Source organism: Rhododendron vialii, chromosome 5a, assembly GCF_030253575.1.
Source record: "Rhododendron vialii isolate Sample 1 chromosome 5a, ASM3025357v1".
Taxonomy (NCBI): domain Eukaryota; kingdom Viridiplantae; phylum Streptophyta; class Magnoliopsida; order Ericales; family Ericaceae; genus Rhododendron; species Rhododendron vialii.
In genome coordinates this window covers 28,596,856-28,609,252 of record NC_080561.1, presented here as the reverse complement: position 1 = coordinate 28,609,252, position 12,397 = coordinate 28,596,856, and the positions used below count along the sequence as shown (strand labels likewise).

General features: G+C 36.6%; 1 protein-coding gene and 1 pseudogene across 2 annotated transcripts; both read left to right on the top strand.

The window, feature by feature from the left end:
* LOC131327327 (mevalonate kinase-like) overlaps positions 1 to 4,868 on the top strand; it is an 87,569-nt pseudogene extending 82,701 nt beyond the window's left edge.
* Positions 4,869 to 9,146: 4,278 nt separating this feature from the next.
* On the top strand, positions 9,147 to 12,001 carry LOC131327322 (uncharacterized). 2 transcript variants are annotated; one of them, XM_058360425.1, is made up of 3 exons: positions 9,147 to 9,305; positions 9,985 to 10,554; positions 10,723 to 12,001. In XM_058360425.1, exons 2-3 carry the CDS (start codon positions 9,998 to 10,000, stop codon positions 11,771 to 11,773), a joined length of 1,608 nt encoding a protein of 535 aa, XP_058216408.1. In that variant the 5' UTR covers positions 9,147 to 9,305; positions 9,985 to 9,997; the 3' UTR covers positions 11,774 to 12,001. The 2 variants fall into 2 exon arrangements, with proteins under 2 accessions (XP_058216408.1, XP_058216409.1); XM_058360426.1 differs by having other exon boundaries at positions 9,227 to 9,295.
* Positions 12,002 to 12,397: the final 396 nt, after the last annotated feature.

Here is a 12,397-nt window from a genome sequence, read left to right as displayed (position 1 = left end):
CAATGACAACTGTTCAGAAATTTATTTGGTAAAAAAATGTGTAGAAAGTAATGATATTTATTTTGGCGAACAATTTATTGGGCTTGGTTTTTTTTTTTTTTTTTTGTGTTTTTGTTTTGTTGAGTTGGTTGCCTGCTTACAAATGTTGGTGAATTTTCATTTATTTTGATTTCATAGGACTGATCCAGTGCATACGATAGTAGAGAATAACCTAAATTATATGTTGAAAAATATTCTCACATTTTAGTGCATTTTCTGAACCCCCTCGGCCTATGGTAGAGCTGCCCCTGCAATTTAGACAATCAAATGCAAAAATCAATACATATTAGACAGTTATGTGGGGAAAAAATCAGTTGAATACTTAAATAACTTGGTGGATTAAGGATTCAACCTACAAATCAGTGTTTAATTTTGGGACGATGGTTGTAGAAGATCTAATTTTTGTGCCTTTAGGTTGTTTGCATTCCTTTACTGAGAATTGGAATGTTTTTCTGTATTGTTTAAGAACAAAAATCTTTCTTCAAAAGTCAGAGAAGTCTTACCAAGGTTCTATTCTATACGGATTTAGTGTAACCTAACCTAAACAAATAATGCTAGCAGAGCAAGGTAAGGTTCTGAATTCTTGTACCAGCACCGACTATTATCATTTGAAGTTCCTTTTGATAACTAGAACCCTTATTGGTTCTACATACGAGGATTCAAACCCGATTCAGGACACGGCTTATAATAATCACTTGGAGCCCTTTCTGATAAAGAAGTCTGTCCTCGTAATAGGTGGAATTCTTTGTCAGAATGCTTGAGATGGTTCTTCTAATATGATTTTGGGTTCTCTTTCGACTGGATTTCTTACTGGTGTTATCCTTTTTATGCAGATAACAATGATAAACTGTGGCTGCATCTGGATGATATGGCCTTACATTTTTCCTGGCCAGTTGGAAGAATTAAAGCACTATCTGAAAAGGGTAGCCATTCGCCTTCATCACCCAAATCATGCTCAGCAGAAACTATTAACATACTTGCAGCTCTAGTCGAAGAACAAAATGTTAATCCGGAGGCAAATATAACTATCGGTGCTGGAGTTACAGCATTTCTCTGGCTTTACACTTGCATTCAAGGGTATGTGTCTAATACTTGTTTGATTTTTTTCTAGGTTTAACCTTGCCCTTTTCTGCTCACAAAGTTCTGAAACTTGACCTGGGTTCATTACTGTGTCAGCTATAAACCTGCAACGGTGGTTGTCGCTTCTGAGCTCCCACTTGATTCAGCCTTGGGTTCATCTGCTGCATTCTCTGTGTCACTCGCTGCAGCCCTGCTTGCTTTGTCAGATTCTGCAAATCTAGATTCCACCCAGCAAGGTTGGTTGAGTTTTGGCGAGAATGAACTGGAACTGGTGAACAAATGGGCTTTTGAAGGTGAAAAGATAATCCATGGGAAGCCGTCTGGTATTGACAACACCGTATGCACATATGGTATGTGATGTTTCATTTCATGTGTTAAATGCAACATCTTTATACTTTTGGAAAGTACTTTCCCTTCCCTCTCTACCTTGTCAACTCAATGAGTGTTGAGAGCAATTGATGCCATTCACAAATTGGAATCCGTATATTCTGTTGATGAATGTCGATTGAAGACAAGAAGGAAATGGGCTTACGATTCCAGAAATTTTCAGCAAAACGTTTAGAAAATGAGCATGTTGTGGGAACAGCAAAGCATTCGTTTGCTACTAGAAAATAATCATATACATTGTGATCGGACTTTGTTGGAGTCATTTTGAGATTTTTTTCATAACTTAGAATATTTCATGATACGGTGCAGTAAATAATAACGAAAATCCTATGTGTACCGACCATTTTTGGACCGAAACCGTACCGACGGCCGCGCGCGGCCGTCTCCGGCCACCGGACGGCCGATCCGAGCCGTCCAAAAATTTTAAAAAAAAAAACCGAGGGGCCCCACGCGGGAATTAACGTCATCCGATGTGTGTAGGGTGCTTGATCTAAACACCCTATTTTTCGTGTATACATATATACACGAAAAATAGGGTGTTTAGATCAAGCACCCTACACACATCGGATGACGTTAATTCCCGCGTGGGGCCCCTCGGTTTTTTTTTTTAAAATTTTTGGACGGCTCGGATCGGCCGTCCGGTGGCCGGAGACGGCCGCGCGCGGCCGTCGGTACGGTTTCGGTCCAAAAATGGTCGGTACACCTAGCAGTTGATGTGCCATCTTCATGATAATGAATTCTAAACTTGTTTAGTCAGCACATTTCTTGATTTCCATCTGATGCTTTTCGGCTTCTTTAATCAAGAAGGCTTCAGAGTTTGGATACGTAAGTGACAAAGTTTTTGTAACAGGCAATATGATCAAGTTTAAGTCAGGTGAGCTGACACGTCTCAAGTCGAATACTCCAATTAAGATGCTCATAACCAACACAAATGTTGGGAGGAACACGAAAGCATTGTTTGCTGGTGTTTCACAGAGGACGGTCAGGCACCCAACTGCAATGGCAGCAGTGTTCAGGCTGTTGATTCTATTAGCAATGAAGTAGCTACAATTATCCAATCACCAGCTCATGATGACATTGCAGCAACCGAGAAAGAAGACAAACTAGAAGAACTAATGGAAATGAACCAAGGGTTGCTCCAATGTATGGGTGTTAGCCATGCTTCAATTGAAACCGTGCTTCGAACAACGTTGAAATACAAATTGGCTTCCAAGTTAACTGGAGCTGGTGGTGGAGGCTGCGTTCTGACACTACTACCAACCCGTATCCATTTACTTGTTCTGCTTATAATTTTTTCTCATTGACATTCTAAAATTTTTTAAGTATATCTTGTGTGTTTTTGTTTTACTCTAACGTGCTTTGAAGTTCATTAGATTCACTTTGTTAATTTTTAAATGTTTTATGGCTGTCACCACGGCTTCCATGTCAAATTGCTTGTCTCATTAGATTGGGTATGGTGTATGGAAGTTGGGGCTGGAACAAGGGAAATTATTTTGGAGACACACATGATCGAAATGAATATCAGAAGATTGCACTTGGGCTATACAACACAGAGGTCGATCTTCTGATTCAAATTTTCTGTCAACCAAATAGAAGGATTGGATTAAATAGATTAAAATGTAGGATATATATAATAAGGATTATGTTATTCTGAAATTCTAGAGCTTACTGGGCATTTTCAGTAAGGCTAACTTGGAAGTGCTTGTTTAGTATGATTTGGATTTAGACAGAATTCTTATCATTTCTAAGATTATGTGCTCGCAGAGTTATTCTAGATTTGCAAGTCCTAACTCTTTACGAATTAGTTCATGAAAGTAAATCCTGAATACATATGTTCAACATTATTTGTTTTGATATATCCTTGACTGCATTTATCAGTATCATCAAGAACAGTGGTCGATAAAGTAATCAAGGAGCTTGAGGCCTGTGGATTTCAATGTTTTATTGCTGGAATTGGCGGGAAAGGTCTTCAGATTTCATTCAACACCTCGACTACTTCATCCTGATTTTCTTGGAGGTATCGACTAATCATAGTAGGGATTGGTTTCTGCAATGTTTAAACACTAAGAGTTAGGACTATTGTTGTGCACGTAATGGAATTGTTCTATTATTTTAAAATCGTAAATAACACGCAATTGCTCAATTAATTGTTTTCAAGAGATCCTAAACTGTTCCTGTTTATTTACATAACCATAAAAATTTTGGCATTTCAGGTTCTAAATAAGTGAGACTGCACATAGTTACCCCTGACATGATCCCTAGCTATTGAACAAAGATCACAATATGACACAAGTTTCAATTAGGATGACAATCCTTCGTTTGGATGGTAGTTTCTCTAAAGACTTCTTGCATCATATATATATTCTGATTATCAATTTAGACATCGAAGATAGGGTTTCAAGTTGACCTGATTTGAGGAGGAGGAAGTGGCGGTGGCGGGGTGTGTATGTGTGTGTGAGAGAGACAGAGGGGGAGAGAGAGTCTATGTAACGGAAAACAACCATGTTAGCAATTTCAGTTATCAATTTAACGGAACTTGACGGAAAAGGTCTATTTGACTTACAGAAGAAAAGTTTAGGTATAAAATTGAAGTTTCTTAAAGTTTGAAAGTCTATTAGACATATTGTCTGAAATGAATTTCTTGTGTTCTACTATGACTTTTCAGACTACCAGAGAGTCTTGCACATTTCCCATAAAAAAACACATTGTCTGAAATGAATTTCTATTTGCAAATTAAAATATTTTCTTAAATAACTAGATTGTTAGATATTTACAAGTGGGTACGAAGATGTTTAGAAATATTGATGAAGTTCAAGATACTCAAGACAAGAGGCCCTCATGCTGCTCTTTGGAAAAATTGTCTAAAAGCATGCAGACTTTTCTAGAGGAGACTCTTACTGTTGCTTTTTCGTAACAGAAGAAACCCATGTTAGTGTTTTTTTTTTCCGTCACTTATCACGGCCTTCATTTGGTTTCGTGTATAACTTGGTATAAAAGGCTGCATGTCAGGATGTTGAATATTTTTCTTTTTCTTTTTGGTATGTCATTTGAAGAATTTTTCTTCGAAGTGTTTCCAATCGATTGAAATTGTGTGAACCCAATGTGTAGGGATTTCGATGGACTCCAATTGTATTTGAAAGGTAGAACAAGATTGTTGGAAGATTCAGAGGCCGATTCGATAATACTCCTACGAAGCTACAAGAACCTAATCGCAATTGAAGAGGAGCTTGCAAGTTTGCCACCACCTCACCTCTTGGGTACTGAGGTCATCGACACCTCGTCGTAATGACATTACTCGAGTGATGTCATCAAATTGAAGAAGTTAATACGTGGGCCGTTAGTGTAAAAATCCAACGATGACTTTTGAAAAAAATCCAACGATGACTTTTGAAGTCCATTTCAGGACGAGACTCCAGTTGTTGCAACCAATTTATGATCCAGTGCTTGTGTGAGTTCGTGATAAAACGGTTCAAATTGATCTTGATGCAATGGATTTGAAGTTTTTTCTTTTCCTCGGCAAAAGTCAGCATTGTTACTTGTTAGTTATAGTTAGTAAAATTTTATATTCATACTTACGAAATACATTACAGTATATTGTGCCTCCATTTCTTGTAATGGACTTGAATTGGTGCTACAGCCTACAGGTATTCAAACATCATACAAAAATGCTTCTTTTTTGAACAGATACAAAAATGCTTTTCAAATCATAATTTTTAGCTATTCCAAAGTGGACATGAGGCCGCGTTTTTTTTTTCTTGTCAATATTGTATACATTAGCGGGGGGTTAGAGCATCCATAGTAGAATAAACAAATGTGAATAATCAAAATATGCCACATAAAATTTTGATTATCCATTAAGAGACTGTTAAAGTTAGTAATGTCAAATCCCACATTGGTGTTTTTTTTTTGCCCATAATCAAAACCAATGGGCTCTCCAAACTTTTTCCCTTCATTTCACGCATATTTTTTGACAAAAACTGTTTAATAAATAGTTTTTTAAGAAAAACAAAACAGTTGGATAAAAAAAAGTTTTCAAAAAACAAAAAAAAAGTTGTATAAAAAAAACAATTTTTCGAAAAAAAAACAGTTTTTCAAAAAACACACTTTGTTCACTTAAAAACTGTAGATACAGTTTTGAGAAATTTTGAAAGAACTGTATTTACACAAACAGTTTTGAAAATTTAAAAACTATAAAATACAGTTTTTTAATAACAGTTTTGAAATCTCAAAATCCGTTTACCAAAAAAAAATAGTATTTTAAAATTTATGTAAAAGAGTTTTGAAATTTCAAAAATAGTTTTTTAAAAACACAAACTTTATTTACTTACACTTTTTAAAATTTTTGAAAAAAGCAAAAAAAAATCTGAAAAATACAGTTTTTTAAAATTAGTTTTTGAAAACATTGTTGAGAGAGAGAGAGAGAGAGAGAGAGAGAGAGAGAGAGAGAAAGAAGGTTTTTGTGTAATGATGGTGTATTTGATTGAGAGAGAAAATTTGGTTATTGGCAAAAGGTTGCTAGTTTCAATTACTCAAAGGCCAAAATTTGATGAGTTGCTAAGAGGTTGTTAGGTTTGGTTATTCTAATGTGATCACTTTTTTGAGCAAATATTGCTAACCTTAGCAATATTTTTATTTTGATTATTCTACCGTGAATGCTCTTAGTGGGGCGTTAAAGTTTGCACAAGAATGTCCAGATACCTTCACTTTGGATAATTCTTGCAACAAAATACAGAACAAACATCCAGAAGCCTTCGACTGTTCAACATATTGAACAATTTGAACACAGAAAAATTTATTATCATTTGTTTGTTGATTCCTCCCCGTGTGAAGGGAAGAACGTTACCTCACCGGCCTTAATGGCCAAGGACTTTTGCATCTGCTCTCTCTTTGTTTTTATGTGCGTGTATCTCGAGACAGAGAGTGATAGGAGAGTGAGGCAGAGCCACTAGTGTCTTATATCAAACATCATAATCAAAGCTACTAAAATACGGAGTATTTCTAAAATTAATAATATTGATTTAAAATATAGCTCACAATGATATAACCAAACCTACTAACATACATAAACAAAGCTACTAAAATATTTCTAAAATTAATAATATTGGTCTAAAATATAGCTCATAATGATATAACCAAACCTACTAACGATGCCGGCATCGACATTTGGATTGTCCAAGCCCAATCTCACAGTTGGTTGCCCACTTAATATTAAGTTACAAAAATAGAGAGACATACAAGCCAAAAAAAAATTCAATGTTACATTTTACTTTTAACTATCTTGAATTACATCAAAAAATCAAAATCAAAATATAATCCTGGTTATATTGCTTTATAATTATCACAATTTGATTCAAAGTAAACAATTTTTCCTTGAATTTCTTGAAGCAACTTCTTTGATTAAGTCACCGTGCTTTAGCTTATTCATGAACTCATTTTTAATTGAGATCATAGCGAACCTACTTAATTTCTCGTGTGACATGAAGGTCCGAATGCAAGTTTATACTTACTTCAACTAAAAAAAATTGCTCTCCACAGAAGCAACTGTAATAGGAATATTTAACTATATTGATAAGCAACCACATACCATTTGAAAACTACTATCTTCCGAATAAAATCTTATAACCACACAATTAAAAAACACATCTGGACAAAATTTGAACAACTTAATTACATTAACTCTCGAAAAATTAAAGAAGTAAAATCTTTTTTAGCGAAAAATCCTACTACGTTTAAAATTAAATGAGTAAATTAAATTAATCAATATAGACATTTTTATCGTAACAAAAAAATTTAAAAATAAAATAGTTTGACCAAAACATAAAAAGAATTATTACAACAAAGTTTAATAAATCCTTTAACTTTTAATAGTAGAAATCACAAAAAAGAAATTAAATGAAAAAAAATAATAGTAGGAGGCTTAAGCAAATTAATTAAAAAAATGTCCCATGGAAAGACAAAGATGAATCAGAGCATTTGGTCCCAAAAATTGGCCATTAGTTTTTTAGAAAAATCATGACTGGAGAAGTGTCCAACAGAGAGAGGGGTCCCAAAAATTGGCCATTAGTTTTTTAGAAAAATCATGACTGGAGAAGTGTCAGAGAGAGAGAGAGAGAGAGAGAGAGTGTGTGAGTGTGTGTGTGTGTGAAGTAGGGAAACATTTTCCCAAGTGGGAATTGTGGGTCCTAGCTGAAGGAGAAAGTAACACGTATTCCTTTAAAAAATGAGGAAGGACAGGAAACGAACAAAGGAGGCTAGGGAGGATAAAAAAAAAGAGAAAGGTGACTGCAGGCGGCTTTATGGGACTCGAACGTGTTCATTCTCTAGGAAGCTACATGGCCTTACCACTAGGAAGCTACATAAAAAAACTAAATGAAAAAAAATAATAGTAGGAGGCTTAAGAATATTTTTTTTTAAAAATGTCCCATGGAAAGACAAAGATGAATCAAAGCATTTGGTCCGAAGAATTGGCCATTAGTTTTTTAGAAAAATCATGACTGGAGGAGAGAGAGAGAGAGAGAGAGAGAGAGAGAGAAGCAGGGAAACATTTTCCCAAGTGGAATTTGTGGGTCCGAGCTGCAAGAGAAAGTAACACGTATTCCTTTAAAAAATGAGAAAGGACAGAAAACGAACAAAAGAGGCTTGGGAGGATAAAAAAAAAAAGAGAAAGGAGGACTGCAGGCGGCCTTATGGGACTCGAACCTGTTCATTCTCTAGGAAGATACATGGCCTTACCACTAGGAAGCTACATAAAAAAATTAAATGAAAAAAAATAATAGTAGGAGGCTTAAGCAAATTTTAAAAAAAATGTCCCATGGAAAGACAAAGATGAATCAGAGCATTTGGTCCCAAAAATTGGTCATTAGTGTTTTAGAAAAATCATGACTAGAGGAGTGTGCAACAGAGAGAGAGAAGTGCGAAGCAAGGAAACATTTTCCCAAGTGAAAATTGTGGGTCCTAGCTGTAGAGAAAGTAACACGTATTCCTTTAAAAAATGAGAAAGGACAAAAAACGAACAAGGAGGCTTAGGATAAATAATAAAAAAAAACAGAGAGAGAAAGGAGACTGCAAGCGGCTTTATGGGACTTGAACATGTTCATTCTCTAGGAGAATAGATGGCCTTACCACTAGGCCTAAGACACCATCTCTTACTTATGTGCTACAGTAACTTTTTTATTTATTACATACTTTATGGTTAATTTTTTATTTTTTTTGTCCCGTGGTGGGGGGTTATCTAAGCCCGAGGGACTGCTCGGCTCACTCCGAGACCGACCTTGCCTACCAACCTCTTAAACAATAACTATATTATTTGTCGAATATAATGTAAACGTGATTTGAAATTAAATGAGGTGTAGGTGTAGTTTACTGACATACTACATATACTCTCCGTCCCATTTTTTAGTCTCTCGTTCCATCCTAACTGATTTTTAAATTGGTTACATTTTTCCAATGGTAATAATTTTTATATAAAATATGGATCTTATTTGATAGCTTTCGATTTTTATTATTAAACAAAAATTTCAAAATCACTTTTAACATTGTAGATTATAAGACACGTACAACTAATTGAAAAGTGGCACGAACTCCTTAAAAAAAACAAAATTAGGACAGAGGGAGTACTATTGTACTGCCTGCGTACACTAAACCCACTTTATTATTAGAGAAAACCCTCAAGATTGATGGGTGTAGTTCACCTATATATATGTGTGAATTGTGCGTGTATGTTAAAAGTGTGGGAGCGTAGAGAAAATAAAGAGAGAAAAACAGAGTGGGAGGGATACATCTATATAGAGTGAGTGAAGGTAATTGGGTTTTTTTTTTTTTTTTTTTACGACTAATAATAAAGTGGGTTTGTGTGTTGTGTCTGAGTTTGTAAATAAAAGTGTGAGTTTGCTTTCAATTTCGAATTCTAATCACCACGAGTGATTTGAGCTTTGTTTCCATTCGACATATCCAATTCCATTTGAGCTTTGTTTTCATTCATCAATATGCAATTCCAGTGAACAAGAGTTTGTTCTTGTGCTGAAAAAAAAAAATAAAGTGGGCTGGGATCAGCTCACGTTTCTGAGATTCTCGTACTCCGATCCCTCCGTCCTCATTTGTTGGTTTCTTTTTGAAGCATTTCATTTCTTATCACTTTATTTCTGAATTTTACCCTCCAAATATTACATTTTCTTACTTTGTTAGTACTACTAATTTAGAAAAGGAAAGGTAAACGAGGATATTCATTCAATAGGGCCAATTTTAAAGTAGGACAATTTTTCTCGGATAACAAAAAGTGTTAATTGAGATCAACAAATGGAGGCAGAATGAGTATTAATTTATATGTGCTCTGATTATCCATTGGAGCTTCAAGGGAACATGTTCTTAACAGGGTTTAAGTTTTTCCTTGCACTGGATATTAATATGGAAAAATCAATAGACGGATTATTATTTTTGTCTCGCTTTTGTGTTATCTTCTAAATGAATTACTAATTCCAGGTGAGGGAAGAAAATGTCGATCCCGCCGAATTCGCCTTGGAGAGGATGTGCATCAAGCTACAGTCAACCTGTCAGTGCAGATGACGAGCTTAACGCTCAATTTTGGTTAGCAATGTTGGATACCTATAACCCTCGTATTGTGTATAGAAGTAGCAGTGAAGAACAAGACATCTGTGACCATGTCTTTCGTTGGGATGATACCCCCTATCAGGAGGCCTTTCAGAATGGATTCCGATCAAGACGTCAAGAGGGCACTCTCGACGAGGTCTACGCCTCTCTGGATCACTTTGTCCATCATGGCGGTAGGCCTCTTGATTCCAGGCGAGCTGCCACCCACGTATTCGTAAGCACTACGCTTAGCAGGAATTGGACTCCCCCTGTCAACCCTGGAACTGAGCGAATAGTATATCGATACGAGATATATGTGCCCGGTGGCGTTTGGGTTGCTGCAACTCTTGGAGATCGTTACCAGTACCGCGGCCAAGACGAGGTCTGCTTTGTTGAAGGCATTGCCCCTCAATATATTCGGGCGGCCCAAGCCTTCAGACTTATTACTCCTGCTGGCTCGAGGTTACCCTACCATCAATACACATGCACATCAGAAATTCAATATTTCTTTGCATCAATTTTATTATTCTACTACAATATGCTTTTGATTAACTAATTTTGTTCAGCAATATGTAAGGGAGGCAACATATTCATATAACGCAGTACTCAGTACTCGTGCGGTGCATGCAGGTTTACAGCACGGGAGAGAGTTGATAATGTTTTAATAGTAAATGGAAACTTCAATCCACAAACGCATCCATCAAGAATGCTCAGGATTTTGTCGCCAACATATTATTACGTTGATGCTGAAAGTGGTGAAAGGAGGGCTCTAATCCTTAGAATTTACCGACCCCAAGTACCCGATGATGAAGGCATGGTGCCGAGAAACGTGTCCCTACAAAGGGAATTACGACAAGTGTCTACCACCGAATCTAATGACGCCACCATGGAATCTGATGACCCCATCAAGTGGTATAATGATGACGTGGCTGAATGTGAGAGCTACATAAATGCTGCATTTCGTTCATCTCGCAAAGATGAAGTCTATCTATTCATGAAGGATGAGTATGTGTTGGTGAACTATGCTCCAGGCTCGACGGATGACAAGGTGCTAAATGGACCACTTCGTATCTGCGAAGGGTATCCATCCCTCAGGAACACAGCCTTTGCAGAATATGGAATAGACTCTGCTTTTGGGTCTCATCACGGGGATGAAGCGTTCATCTTCTATGGAAATCTTTGTGCACAGATAAACTATGCACCAGGCACCACAGATGACAATATAATCAAAGGCCCGATGGCCATCACTGACATGTTCCCTTTCTTCAAAGGGACGGTGTTTGAAAGCAGCGTAGACGCCTCGTTTGAAGCGACGAAAAGTAATGAAGCTTACCTTTTCAAAGGCGACCAATATGCTCTTATAAACTACAATGATCCCCATCTCATCGCCATTCGTCACATCACTGAAGGCTTTGCTTGTTTGAAAGACACCATCTTTGAAAGCGGAATTGAGGCAACATTTGCTTCCCACCTTACTGATGAGGCATACCTATTCAAAGGAGATTGCTATGCACTCATCAACTTTGCTCCCGGCACCACGGACGACTACATCATTGGTGGCCCGAAGAAAATCGTTCCCAATTGGCCCTCTTTAAGTGGCATCTTGCCTCGCAAAAATCGTGGTCTTGATGTTCATGATCACAAGGAACCTGATCCTGACCGGGACCACGATGAACTATAAAATAATTACTTGCCAAAAATGTGATGGCATGGCATATATGCATATATGGTTCGAATACGAGTTTGAATCAATAATTGGCAGTGTCTAGTTTATCTTTGAAATTGGAATAAGTAAGGGTTTTGTGGGATTGGGGTTATCTTGTCTTCTCCTCCTTGAACCACCCTATCATCCACTTTGGATGATTTTGTGTTTGGATGCATCAATAAATTACTTATTCTTGTAAAAAAATACTACAGTACTAATATTCATTGAATGTTGTGTTCATTGTTTCCAAAATGGCTCGTGCCAATGAAGGTCAGGGGTCAATCCCCTCGGGGAATCACGAGAACTATATATATTGGCTAGGCTTGTAGTAAAAACTAGTTAATTTCTCTTTAAGCAAGTATATACGAACGATCTACATGCATGCATACCCAGCCGTAGACACTAAAAAGGCTATGTTTCTCTCTAGTTAAAATACTCCTAATCCTATATTCACATGATAGGGATCGGATGGGTCAACTAGGTACAAGAGATAAGGAGACTAATTAAGAAGAGAGAGTTATGTTACGGTTACAAATTGTTTAAAAAAAAAAAAAGTTAAACTGAACCGTCCTTTTTGGAAAACCAAACCAGTTTTTTTGA